We start from the raw sequence: 13299 nt of genomic DNA, 5'->3' as shown, positions 1-13299 counted from the left end.
TTAACGTGGCAGCAAACTGCAAGATCAGGGTCACCCTTGTGGACTGAACGGAGGTGCCTGCGAAGCTATCACCCAATCTATGTCGCGTTTCGTGGCTGCAGAAAAACCCACATCTCAAGCACCGACTGAATTAGTGCAAGTGGATGGCTGCTTCTCCTGGGTGGTGGGGCAGGAGGAGGTATAAGGGTAGATGTAACACCAGCGCAACCAAGACTATTGCGGAGACTAAGCCTATTCTGCTCTAATCATTCCTGGTAGTTGAGCCCCGATGGTTTTCTTCCCCTCACTTCGTTACGAGCACTTCGGAAATTCAAGCTGCTCCAGCCGATCCCTTTAAGAGCGGGAGGGGCGGTGTTGCGTCGCCTTTAAGAGGGCGGAAGTCAGCTGACTGGGCAACGTAACAGACATGGCGCAAGTTACATCGCTGTTCTGTGCCTGTCTGGTCGTGTTGGCTCCGGGCTTGGTGCTGCCGGATGATTCCTACCGCAGACAGGTGAAGGGACTGGGCTGCTGGGGGCCGCCTGCTACCCTGGGTGGTGGGGGTTCCAAAGCCCCGCTCATGCTGTCCCCCCGCCTGGTGGGAAGGGGAAAGTTTGTGCGGAGTAGCCTGCAGTTTGTGGTACTTTTGGGCTGTCAGTCAGTCACTCGGGCACTGCTCTTTTTACCAAGACCTTGCCTCTGAGTTGCTGCAGATTAATCCTCCCTCCCCCGCCTCTCCTCCCCCTTCTCCCCTCCTCTCCCCTTCTCCCTTCCCCCCTCCCCTTCTCCCTTCCCCCCCTCCCCTTCTCCACTCCCCCCCTCCCCTTCTCCCCTCCCCCCCACTTCTCCCCCTCCCCTTCTCCCCTCCCCCCCCACTTCTCCCCTCCCCCCCCCACTTCTCCCCTCCCCCCCCCACTTCTCCCCTCCCCCCCCACTTCTCCCCTCCCCCCCCCACTTCTCCCCTCCCCCCCCCACTTCTCCCCTCCCCCCCCCACTTCTCCCCTCCCCCCCCCCCACTTCTCCCCTCCCCCCCCCCCACTTCTCCCCTCCCCCCCCCCACTTCTCCCCTCCCCCCCCCCACTTCTCCCCTCCCCCCCCCCACTTCTCCCCTCCCCCCCGGATCTCTGGATTCCCCGCTCCTGTTGTACCAAGTCCAGGCTTGTTGTTAAAGGATCTGTCGATAATCAGGCCGGATGCCACCAAGTCTCTTCAGCCGTGGGGGATGGAAATGTGAGTCACCTGACGTTGCTGCCTGGCAGCGTGAGGGGAAGGATTCTTATTTGTTCAAGGGGTGTGGGCTTCACAGGCTGAGGCAGCATTTATTGCCCGTCCCTAGTCGCCCCTGAGAAAGTGGTAGTGAGCTGCCTTCTTGAACCGCGGTCCTTGAGGTGTGGGTGTCCCCACAGTGCTGTCAGGGAGGGAATTCCAGGGTTTTGACCCAGTGATGGTGAAGGAACGGTGATATATTTCCCAGTCAGGATGGGGTGTGGGTTGGAGGGCAACTTCCAGGGGGTGAATTCTCCGTGCTTTTGCTGCCCTTGTCTACTGGTGGAGGCTGTGGGTTTGGGAGGTAATTGGTGTTGCCTGTAACTGATGCACTGAACATAGTAACATTGTCAGCGGCGATAGATCACCAGCTGGTCAGGCAGCACCTGTGGAAAAAGAAACGTGATTAACTTTTTTAGCCGGTGACCTTTCATCAGACCTGGCCGACTGACAGACTTTCGCTCTTTTCCTGGCTCCACAGACACTGCCCAACGTGTTGAGTACTTTCTGACTCTTTCTGTTTTATTTCAGATTTGCAGCATCTTCAGGGTTTGTTGCATTTTGTTGCTGTCACTGACCTGGTCGTTGACTTTCGGGGTCTGGCTCTGTCACCCGTCTGGCTGTACACAAGTGGATCCTGCCCTTGACGGGTTTTGTATTTTCTCATGATGTAGTAGGAGGCCATTTGGCCCATTGAATCTATGCTGCCTCTCAGAGACATGGGATTGCAGATGAGTTCCGCTAGCAGATTGTTGCTGCTGCTTGGAACAATCCCTGTTCTCTCCTACGTGCCCATCACTGATTTTCCTACCACCCACCTACACAAGGGGCAATTTACAGCAGACTATTAATCTGCTACCACTGTGTCTTCAGTGTGTGGGAGGAAACCAGAGCACTCGGGGGGGAAACCTGCAGGGTGACAGGGCGAATGTGCAAACTCCACACAGACAGCACTGGAGGTGGGGATCAAACCAGCCTCACTGGAGCTGAGAGGCTGCAGCAGATGTGTCACCCTGCTAATGTTGGTTCGTCAATGTCACAGCAGCCACTGGAGCTAGCTGTTCCTCCTGGCTGGCATCCCCCGTCACCCACTGTAAACTAGAGGTTGTCCAAACTCTGCTGCTCATAGAACATCACACAGGACAGGCCCTTCAGCCCACGTGCTGATGTCCTGACTCGCGCAGTCTCGCGCTCTGACTCTCCCACATGCAGTCCCACGCCACCCCTGACTCGAGTGGTCCCACGCCACCCCTGACTTGCGCGGTTGCAGACAGGAGGAACAGATTCCACTGGGTTTAGTTCTTTTGATTTGTGTTTGACCAGATTTGAAATGAGGAAGTTTTGCACAGAACAATGTGACTGCTGACTCAGGGACTAGTTGAGATCATGTTAACACTTCAATGGCCAGGACTTAACCCCCAAATGTACAGGACCAGAGTCTCTCCTCTTCATCAAATCTTCATGAAAATGACACCTGGGTCAGTGTTTTGGAGGGGATCACTGTCGCAGTGTTACTGGGCAAGTAGGTCACAGAGCTGGACTGCCATGAGTACAAATTCCATCACAACATCTGGGCATTTCATTACAAATAACGTTGGTGATGGTGCCCTAGAGAGCACTGGACTGCTGTTAAAGTCCAGGTGGACTTGGTCTTGTGGGGGGGCAGGCTGTGCGTGGGGCTGCCTGCCCTTGGTCTTGTGGGGGGGGGGGGGGGGCAGGCTGTGCGTGGGTGGGGCTGCCCTTGGGTCTTGGGGGGGGGGGGGCAGGCTGTGCGTGGGTGGGGCTGCCCTTGGGTCTTGGGGGGGGGGGGCAGGCTGTGTGTGGGTGGGGCTGCCCTTGGTCTTGGGGGGGCAGGCTGTGCGTGCGTGGGGCTGCCCTTGGTCTTGGGCTTGCAGGCTGTGCGTGCGTGGGGCTGCCCTTGGTCTTGGGGGGGGCAGGCTGTGCGTGCATGGGGCTGCCCTTGGTCTTGGGGGGGCAGGCTGTGCCTGGGGTTGCGGCTGGTGTGCGGTTGGCAGGCTGTGTTTGGGGCCCCCCTTTGTGTGGGGGGGCAGGCTGTGTGTGGGGCAGGTTGTATCGGGCTCCAGCAGGGCTTAGACCCAATATAAAGTTGGATGGAGTGTCGGCAGATGAAATTTAGTTCCGACAAGTGTGAGTTGATGCATTTGGGAAGTGAGAGGGGGGTTGTTCACATATCTTCCGTGGTAGGGCAGTAAGGAATGTCGATGAACAGAGGAACTGTGGGGTTTAAGGGGATAGTTTCCTGAAGGCAGCACAGGGCGGTGGAGAAGGTGTATGGCGTATTGGGTCATAGAGTACAAAAGTTGTGACATCGTGTTGCAATTTTACAACACACTGGTTAGTTTGTACTTGGAGCACTGTGTGTAGTTCTGGTCACCACACTACAGGAAGGATGTGGTTGCACGTGAGTTGGTGCAGAGGGGACTCACCAGGATGTTGCCTGGACTGGAGGACTTTTGTTGTGGGGAAGGATTGGAGAAGCTGGGTCTGTTTTCCCTGGAGCAGAGGAGACCGAGTGGTGAACTGACAGAATCCACTGGCTCAGCTGGGATGGTGTAGGGACCCTCTGGGACTGTTCAGTCCTTGACCTCCGTGCAGACTGTGAATGAGTATTGGGATACTCTGCTGCCTGTGCCCCACCTGCATCTTCCCTTGCTTCACCATCCCACCTCGGACATTGTGTTCAGTAACTTCATGGCCTCTTGCTGTCTCCAATACCTGGTGACTCCCTTCCTCCCAGTACATTCATTAGCATGGTACCTGGTCCAAGGCTCCAGAAACTGGGCTGTGTTCTCTGGGTTGATTTGATCAAAGTTTTCATGACTTAATGGGATCTGAGGATTGAAGCTATTTCAGCAGGTTGGGAACCTGGAACTAGGAGATGGTCTTGGATAAAGGAATGTTGGAAGAACTCGACCAGTGTGGTAGTATCTGTGGAAAGAGAAACCAGTTAATGTCTTGGGTCAGGGACACTTCATCAGAACCGGGGTCAGGGTGTTGGTCTTTGAAACAGCTGGAGGAGGGGTGAGGTGCAGGGGAGATGCAAAGCATGAGGACAGACCTTTGGCAAGGCAGTAAATGCAACTGGGTGAGAAATGGACATCAGTGGGACACAGTGAGCAGTTCACCTGAAGTTGGACAATTCAGTATTCATTCCTGAAGGTTCCAAAGTGCCCAGACAAAAGATATTGTTCTAGTTTGTGTTGGGACAGTGGAGGAAGCAACAGACAGACTGGTCTAAAATCTTGGTCTGTTCCGAGAGTGACGACTGGAACCGTTTTTACACACCAAGGTGAGAGGGATCTGGGACTTTGCAAATGATGAAGTGTCTAGTTTCGACTGTGTTTCCATTCACTTTTGGGATGGGTGTTGCCTGGAGGACCAGCATTTATCGCCCATCCCTGATCACCCGTCAGAAAGTGGGGCTGAACCACCTCCTCGAACCACTGCAGTCCCTCTGGTGAAGGTCCTCCCACAGGGCTGGAGGGAGTTCCTGGATTTAGACCCAGTGACGGTGAAGAAACACTGATATATTTCCATGTCAAGGTGAAGTGCGGACTGGATTGCAACATGCAGATGGTATAGAACATAGATCAGTACAGCACAGGAACAGGTCCTTCAGCCCACAGTGTCTGTGCAGACCGTGATGCCAAATGAAATTAATTCCTTCTGCCTGTACATGATCCACATCCCTCCAATCCCTGCCTGCTGATGCCTGTCTAAACGTTGTGTAAACACCACTATCGTATCTGCTTCCACCACCACCCCTGGCAGGACGTTCCAGGCACCCACCGCTCTCTGTGTAAACAACTTGCCCTGCACATCTGCTTTAAACTTTCTCCCTCTCACCTTAAATGCATGTCCTCTGGTATTTAGCAATTCTACCTTGGGGAAAAGACTCTCACTGTCTACTCTGTGCCTCTCATAATCTTATAAACTTCTATCAGGTCTCCCCTCAGCCTCCGATGCTCTAGAGAAAACAATCCAAGGTTTGTCCTACCTCTCCTTGTAGCTCATGCCCTCCTAATCCAGGCAGCATCCTGGTGAACCTCTTCTGCACCCTTTCCAAAGCCTCCACATCCTTGCTGTAATGGGGCTACCAGAGCTGCACTCAACACTCCCAAGTGCAGTAACATGACTTTCTGAATTTTATAGTCAAAGCCCTGACTGATGAAGGCAGCATGCTGTCTGCCACCCTTACCACCCTATCAACTTGTGCTTCCACTTTTGGGAGCTATGGACTTGGACCCCAAGTTGCCTCTGTACCTATGGTATTCTGGTCTGCCTGCTGCCCTTACTGGTAGTGGCTGTGGGTTTGAAAGGTGCTGTCGGAGTGTGATGGGTAAGTAACTTGTACGCATTGGGGTTATGGAGTGCTGGAGAGCCAATCAAATGGCAGCTTTTTGTCTGATGGAGTTGCCAATTGATCCATTCCTGTTGAATGGCCCTGGTTATCCTGACATCCCCTTCTGGTGTTTGCCCTCCTCTGAACCGTGGGTCTTGCTGTGGGCTTGATTAGACCTAGAGAGCTTTGATGTTTCTTCTCCTCCCTGTTCCCCGCAGGTCACCTTCGAGTACAATCCAGGACGGAACAGTTCAGTGGGAGCCCCCTCTGCCACTGTGCCCAACGTGCTCCACATCCGGGCTGTGGGTCCCAGCGACACCATCCACTATCTGTGGAGCTCGCTTGGAGCCCCTACCATCCTGCAGGTCTACAGCAGCAGCCCCAACAGCACCCTGCACATCAACTGGACCCAGCTGGAGCTCCAGGATCCCACCGATGCTGTGCGTGTTGAACCTGCCGAGGCCGTGGTCTATTCCACGGCCGTTATTTTCTCTCGGGTGAGTGGAACAGCGTGTGCTGAGGGGGAGGGTTGTGAGATGTGGGGACAGGAGAAGACCCTCAACCCTGCTGGGTATTTCAATTCGGACAGGAGGTCTCTGCCTTTCACACCCTCGGGACGTCCCAGAGAGATTGAGGAGGGAAACCAGTGCTTGAGCCCACCACCACACCCAGTTTTACACCAATCCTGCCCTGACCCACTTCTGTTCCTCCCGCATCTCCCAACAACACCTCACCCTCCCCACAATCTGCCCCCCCGCCCACACACCAGAGGGGCCGCTTGAACTACCAACCCCGCACATCGTTGGGACGCGGGAGGGAACCAGAGCACCCGGGGGAAAACCTACACTGTCATGGAGAGCATGGAAGCTCCACACAGTTGGCGCCCGAGGTCAGGATCAGGCCCGGGTCTCTGGGGCTGGAGACAGCAGCACTACCTGCTGCACCACGGTGCCGCCAAATAAACTTAAACTCCAGGGGGCAGGCCACCCTCATGACGTGGATGACTCAGCATGGAGACAGGCCCTTCAGCCCACCCAGTCCATGCCCACCCACTTTACACCAATCCCATTAACTCCTACCCCGCCCCGCCCTCCTCCCCCCCCCCCCCCAATAGATTCTACTCCACAGCTGCCCATCAATGTACAGCAGCTCATTAACCCACTGACCCGCATGGGTTTGGGATGTGGGAGGGGTCTGGAGCACCAGGGGGAGGTGGGAGCACGGAGGGGGGGTTGTGGGAGAGCCCATGTGGTCACTGGGATTGTGCAGACCCTGCATAGGATCAAACCAGGGGCTCTGGCGCATTGAGGTTCGGGCTGTCTCTGCCGAGCCACTGCTCCATGGTGCTGGGTCAGTGGGGACAGCAGGAGATGTCCTCTTCCACCTGGCTCTGGGACCCAGGGGGTGGGTGGGGGGCATCCCTGGGTGGGGTCCTGCCTAAGGAACATGGGCCTGCCATGTGAACTGGGCAGGACAGAACTTTCAGGTGAGAACGGACCTGGGGGTGGGGTTGGGTAGTTGGGTGTGTGATTGGTGAAGCCTCCCACTGCCCACCAGCTCCTGGAGTACAAAGATGTGAATGACACAGCTGACCTGTCCCGGGCTCCGGCCGAAGACTTCTACCCCCCCTACCAGCTGCAGGACTTCTCCTGGGACGATGCCAACGCCACCCTGAACCAGAGCACGCTAACCGCCCAGCTCCGGGGTCGCAACGCAACCAGCCAGCTCTTCGCCAATGGCAGCATCACCTTCCGGGTACGTGCATCCAACTGTGGTGGTCGGTGGGTGTTGGTCCTTGTACAGTATCACCAGGGAGGGGGGGAGTTGGGACACTTCCCCATGGGGGGACCCCTGCCCCCAACTCGGGAGCGTTCCTCCCCTCCCTCCCGGGATTCCCAAGCAGCATTCACAAAGCTGGAATGTGAAGCCCCCAAACTGAGTGGACGACACCTCAGGTTGGGGCAGTGTCCTCGGTTGTATCTCACAGTCCAATGGAGCTTCACTCTGTTTCTAAACCATTGCCAGCCTTGTGGTGTCCAGGTGTCTCTTCTCTTTATGCAATGGTGCTGTGTCCCTGGTTGTTGGGGACTCTCCAGGATCGCGGGCAGCCTGGGCTGGAGGCCTCCACTGGGTTAATCAAACCACCTGCTGCCTCTGCAAGGACACCTGGGCCCAGAGGTACTCTGGCAGTGTCCCTGAGCTGGGGCTTCAGTGGGGGGGGTGGGTGAGGGTGGGGAGGTGCGCTCATTGTGGGCAGGGGGCTCGGTGTGGGCAGGCCTCACTGGGTTAATCACTTTCATCCCTGGGGACCTGTTCTACCTGCATCACCCAATCCTCCTCGGTGTTCAGGAGAGCAGCCAACGGCACATCTGCTCACAGCTGTTCACACAGCTGGAGCCAGTGGAAGAGGTTAAGGGCAAGTTGGGGTGCAGTTCCAAGGGGCAGTCAAACCGTCTTCTGGATCTCAGACGGAGTGCAGTGCTGTGTCGAGGCTGGAGGGAAATGGCCGTGTATCTAATCCATACTGTCCCTGCCCCAGCCATTTGATGGAACAGTGTTGAGGGAGCTTCACTCTGTGTTTGACCCTGGGAGTGTGTGATGGGACGGTGTGGAGGGAGCTTCACTCTGTGTCTGACCTGTGCTGTCCCTGCCCTGGGAGTGTGAGCTGAGCAACGTGAAGACATTAATTGTTCCATATTCTGCTTCCTGCTGAGTGACTGGGCTCTCACTGTTTGATGTCAGATTGCAGCGTTTGAGGACTCTGGTCGTGACAGCAACCTCCCTCGCCTCCTGCACACGGCCAACAGCTCGAAAATGGAGTTCATTATCAAGGGACTCCAGCCTCGTGGCAATCAGTCGCGGTTTGGCCTGGAGCTGATGGTGTTGGAGGAAGAGGGGACCCAGCGGCAGATAAGGCTCAGAAGAACCATCGATGACGAGTACACGCCCAGCATTTTCAAGGTACGGCTGGGGCAGCTCCATCCTCGGGGACGTGGCTGTGGTAGGACAGTGAAACGTGTCACGTTCCCCTCTTCCTCAACAGCAAAATGGTGATAAACAGCATTCCTCTCGCTCCTCTCTCCTGATCCTCAGGTCCTTAAAGACTCGTCACTGATTGCAGACCAGCGTCTCCAAATAACTAACTCTGCTTTCCCTGTCCTGGGACTGTGGAGGGATCTTCACTCTGTGTCTGACCCTGGGAGTGTGTGATGGGACAGTGTAGAGGGAGCTTCACCCTGTGTCTGACCCCGGAAGTGTGTGATGGGATGGTGCAGAGGGAGCTTCACCCTGTGTCTGACCCCGGGAGTGTGTGATGGGATGGTGCGGAGGGAGCTTCGCTCTTTGTCTGACCCTGGGAGTGTGTGTTGGGACGGTGTAGAGGGAGCTTCACTCTGTGTCTGACCCCTGCTGTGAGAGGTGTGTGTGGTGGGTGTGTACAAATGTGGAGCATAGAACAGTACACACAACGTCTGCTGGCCATGATACCAGTCCCAACTTGCCCAATCTTCCAGCACATGGTCCATATCTCCAATCTCTGGCTGTTTTTGTGTCTAACGCCATCGTCGTATCTGCTTCCACCACCACCCCTAGCAGCCTGTTCCAAGCACCCAGCACTCTCTGTGCAAAGAAAAGAACTTGCTTCATAAAGCTTCTTTAAACTCCCACACCACTACTCCCACCCACCAGAAACCTATGTCCTCTAGTATTTGACTTTCCATCCTGATTATCTACCCTGTCTCTGCCTCTCATTTTATATAGTTTGATCAGGTCTCCCCTCAGCTTCAGACACTACGGAGAAAACAATGAAGTCTCTTTGTAGCTAATATCCTCTAATCCAGGCAGCATCCTGCTGAACCTCTTCTGCACCCTCTCCAAAGCCTCCACATCCTTCCTGTAACGGGGCGACCAGAACTGCACACGATACTCCAAGTACAACCTAACCAAAGCTCTTACAGCTGCAACATGACTTCCTGACCCTAATACTCAATGCCCTGACCGATGAAGGCAGCATTGCTGTACAAGGCCTTTACCACCCTTATCTCCTTGTGTTGCCACTTTCAGGGAGCTCTGGACTTGGGTGTGGGAGGTGGCTCAGGGGGAAGGAGGTCGGTGGGAGGTGGATCGGGAGTGGGTGCTTGGTGGGTCGGCGGGAGGTGGGAAGGGGGTGGGCGGGAGGTGAGTGAGAGAAAATGACGGCCCCTCTGCTCCACAGGTGGCGGAGCTGCTGGGGGTGACGGGGAACGGCAGCAGGGTGAGCAGCTTCCTGCAGTGGAAGCCGGTGGCATACGGCTCCCCGCAGGCCCTGCGCGCCGATTCCATGCAGTCCCGGGACTACGGACTGCAGCCGGGACACAAGCAGAGCCTCCCCACAGCCAGCCTCGCCTTCGCCTTCCCCGGCACCACGCCGGGTCATCGCGCACGGCTCTCCGCCCTCAACGTCTCCTTCGGCAGCCCCGGCGAGAGGCTGTACCCCGTGCACCAGTACATCAGCTGGTGAGTGGGGATTGGGGGAGCTCTAATGGAGGGAGTGAGGGGGGATCGGGGGAGGGGGAGATTTAATGGAGGGGGGATCGGGGGAGCTCTAATGGAGGGTGAGGGGGGATCGGGGGAGGGGGAGCTCTAATGGAGGGGGGATCGGGGGAGCTCTAATGGAGGGTGAGGGGGGGATCGGGGGAGGGGGAGATTTAATGGAGGGGGGATCGGGGGAGCTCTAATGGAGGGTGAGGGGGGATCGGGGGAGGGGGAGCTCTAATGGAGGGGGGGAGGGGGAGCTTTAATGGAGTGGGTGGTGGGAGCAGGGGAGGGGGAGCTCATGGAGGGGGGTGATGAGCCCAAGGTGAGTGGGGATTCCTGGGGGAGGGAAGGACGTGGAAGCAGTTGGGGGGGGGGGGAGGATAAGGAGCCCAGGCTGAGTGGAGCTTTGGTTGGGGTGAGGGGGAACCGAGCGAGGGGGTTTCAGCTGGGGGAGGGAGCTCTGTGATGGAGGGTCACATGGAGGGCAGACAGGAGCTCAATGAGGGGGGAGTGTGAGCTTGTGGGGGGCAGGGAGGGTGAGGGGAAACCTAGCGAGTTGGTGGGGAAAACAAACCTGTGACAGCAACCGAGGATCCGGGTCGTTCTCTCCCCTGCCCCCCCCCCCCCCCCACCTCCCTGGGAAATGGTGAGGGGGGTGTTTCCCTTCCTTGGGCAGAGGGGGTGAGGACAGTGGGGAGGTCATCCCTTCCCAGGGGAAGGGGATGAAGGGGGAGGGAGGACGCTTGGAGGGAAGTGGGGTGACAAGGGAGGAGGGGACGATGCTTGGAGGGAAGTGGAGAGGTAGGAGGGGACACTGGGTGGGGAGTGGGAGAGGAGGGGAGATGAGGGAGGAGGGGAGTTCATGGAGGGAAGTGGTGGGTAGGAGAGGAAGGGTGGACATTGGGAAGTGGGGGTGGATGATGGAGGAAGCTGAGAGAGGAGGGGAGGACACGGGAGAGCCGGAGAGATGAAGGGAGTCAAGGGGAGGGAAGTGGGAGGGGAGATGAGGGAGGATGCTGGGGGAGGGGAGGACACGGAGGGAAGTTGGGGTGGGGGGAGGGAGGAGGGGAAGCTGCTTGCCCCCGGGGCTGGTTCATAGGGAGTGGGTAGCCATGGTTCGATCCTGATCATGGCCGTTCCTTCTCTGCCAGGTCAGTGCTGATTGGACACGGTGAGCCGCCGGAGGACAGGTTCTCGGTGCTGGTGATCGCTGTCATGGCAGTGGGACTGGGACTGCCCGCCCTGCTGCTGATGCTGGGGGGAGTGTATGTGTGTGTCGCCCGCAGGAGGAGAGCAGCCACTGGGTACCAGCCCATTAACTGAGCACAGCTGCTACTGGGGACATCCTGCTTCATCCCTTCCCAAGCCCTTGTCCACCTCCATCTGGGACCCTCACCAGGGGCTAGGGATCTTGCCCTACAACAGTAGGGATCGGGAGAGGTGTGGGAGGGCATCAGTGTTTTAATCTGTCTAAAGTAAAATGTTTGTCTTGTGGGAGATGGTGTAGAGGGAGCTTCACCCTGTGTCTGAGCCCGGGAGTGTGTGATGGGACGGTGCGGGGGGAGCCTCACCCTGTGTCTGACCCCGGGAGTGTGTGACGGGACGGTGCGGAGGGAGCCTCACCCTGTGTCTGACCCTGGGAGTGTGTGACGGGACGGTGCGGGGGGAGCTTCACCCTGTGTCTTGCCTGTGCTGTCCCTGCCCCGGGAGGGTTGTTTTGCTGTTTAAGTGGGAAATGGCCCCTGTCTGTGGACCTGCTCTTAATTTAACCCTGCTGTAATGGAGACCAGACACAATCTGTTGAACAGAACTTTGGTACGAAACTTTGTGACTGTGCCCCAACTTTGGATCCAAACTAATCTCATGCTGCCTGCTGACTGAACAGTGGTTGAAGTGATGTCTGGGCACCTGCTCTGTCTATTAGATGTGTTTCCAGCCTCTCCCTTCCACAGTGTGACACTCGGCATCTCCTGGTTTCTGCTTAAGCTGCAGGTGGTGGGTCATTTCTCGTTGGGTTTGAGGGATAGACATTGACAGCACAGGTCCGGGGTAACTCCTGTACTGCAGCACCTTGCTGAGGGGGCCTCAGATTTAATTCTCTCCCCCCCCCCCCCCCCCCCCCCCCCAAATTGCTCTGCCCCCTTGGTGCCCAAATGGACCATTATCATTCCCCACTCTCAGTTTACCCTGACTCTGCCCAGTGCAAACTGCCCTCAAAGCTTCTGCTCCCCTCCACACCCCCACCCTCCAGTTCCCACCCCTCAACCCTGTAAAGTTCCACTGCTCCCTGTCCCAACCAGCACTGTCCCCTTCACCTGCTGTGACCCAGATGGTCTCCCCATCTCTGTGAACCACCCTCCAGTCCAGTAACCCTTCCCCACTGACGTGGCCTCCCCAGTTCCAGCCTCGTTCTCTCTCTTGCACTGCTGGAGCTCTGGAATTTCCTTTCTAATCCTCACCACCTCAGTTTGTTTCCCACGAAGTCCCCCTGCCTGTGTTACCACCAGCTGAGGGTCTAGGCTTATTGTCACGTGCTGGTTTATGGAGGCAAAGCTCTCTGCATTTGAAGAGAGCAGGGTGCCAGTGCAGGTCCCAGTGAACAGGATTGTCTCCAAAAGTAAAAACAGCAAATTGTCAATACTTTATTACAAAACTTACACAATTTCAGAACTTGCACACATTTGGCTGTCATGATGCAAAGCTACTTGTTATAAAAAATACTTTCCTCTCTGTTGGAGTCTCTTGCAGGCTAGCTATTTCTTCACAGCTCGGGACCAGCTGCTTTGTTTCTGCCTCTACAACAATATGCACAGTAAGCTCCCATAAACCAGAAATGTTGAGTTAGAATCATTGCAATCTACGGCCTGGACGGAGCCCCTTCACTGTCTCCACAGCAACGCACCCGAGCGAAAATACTTCCCCGGAGTGCTTCCACCTGTTCAAGCAGGGAGGCAGATTTAAGCCACGAACCTTGCTGCTGTGTTAACAGTGTGTGTAATAGGTCAGTTTGTGTTGGTGTTGGCTGCTCTCCATGTGCTATTTGCATCTATTTAAGTGCAGATTGTGCTTCACCTTGAAGAAAAGCCCATTCCAATTGTGCTGCCCTCTCGGTACAAGGGCAGGATTGGGTTCTACCTGAGTCCCCGCAGTGGGGTTTTCACCCACAGCAAGCAGCT

The 13299-nt window shown here is 56.4% G+C and overlaps 1 protein-coding gene across 1 annotated transcript; it reads left to right on the top strand.

Moving 5' to 3' along the window:
* The first annotated feature begins 373 nt into the window (after positions 1–373).
* Positions 374–12855, top strand: glmp (glycosylated lysosomal membrane protein). Its single transcript, XM_052045683.1, has 6 exons — positions 374–493; positions 5827–6105; positions 7166–7363; positions 8351–8569; positions 9822–10102; positions 11275–12855. Exons 1-6 carry the CDS (start codon positions 407–409, stop codon positions 11444–11446), a joined length of 1236 nt encoding a protein of 411 aa, XP_051901643.1. The 5' UTR covers positions 374–406; the 3' UTR covers positions 11447–12855.
* The last annotated feature ends 444 nt before the right edge of the window (positions 12856–13299 follow it).

This window comes from Pristis pectinata, chromosome 40, assembly GCF_009764475.1.
Source record: "Pristis pectinata isolate sPriPec2 chromosome 40, sPriPec2.1.pri, whole genome shotgun sequence".
Classification (NCBI taxonomy): Eukaryota; Metazoa; Chordata; class Chondrichthyes; order Rhinopristiformes; family Pristidae; genus Pristis; species Pristis pectinata.
Note: the sequence above shows the minus strand (reverse complement) of the source record. Positions and strands in the feature narration are given on the sequence as shown.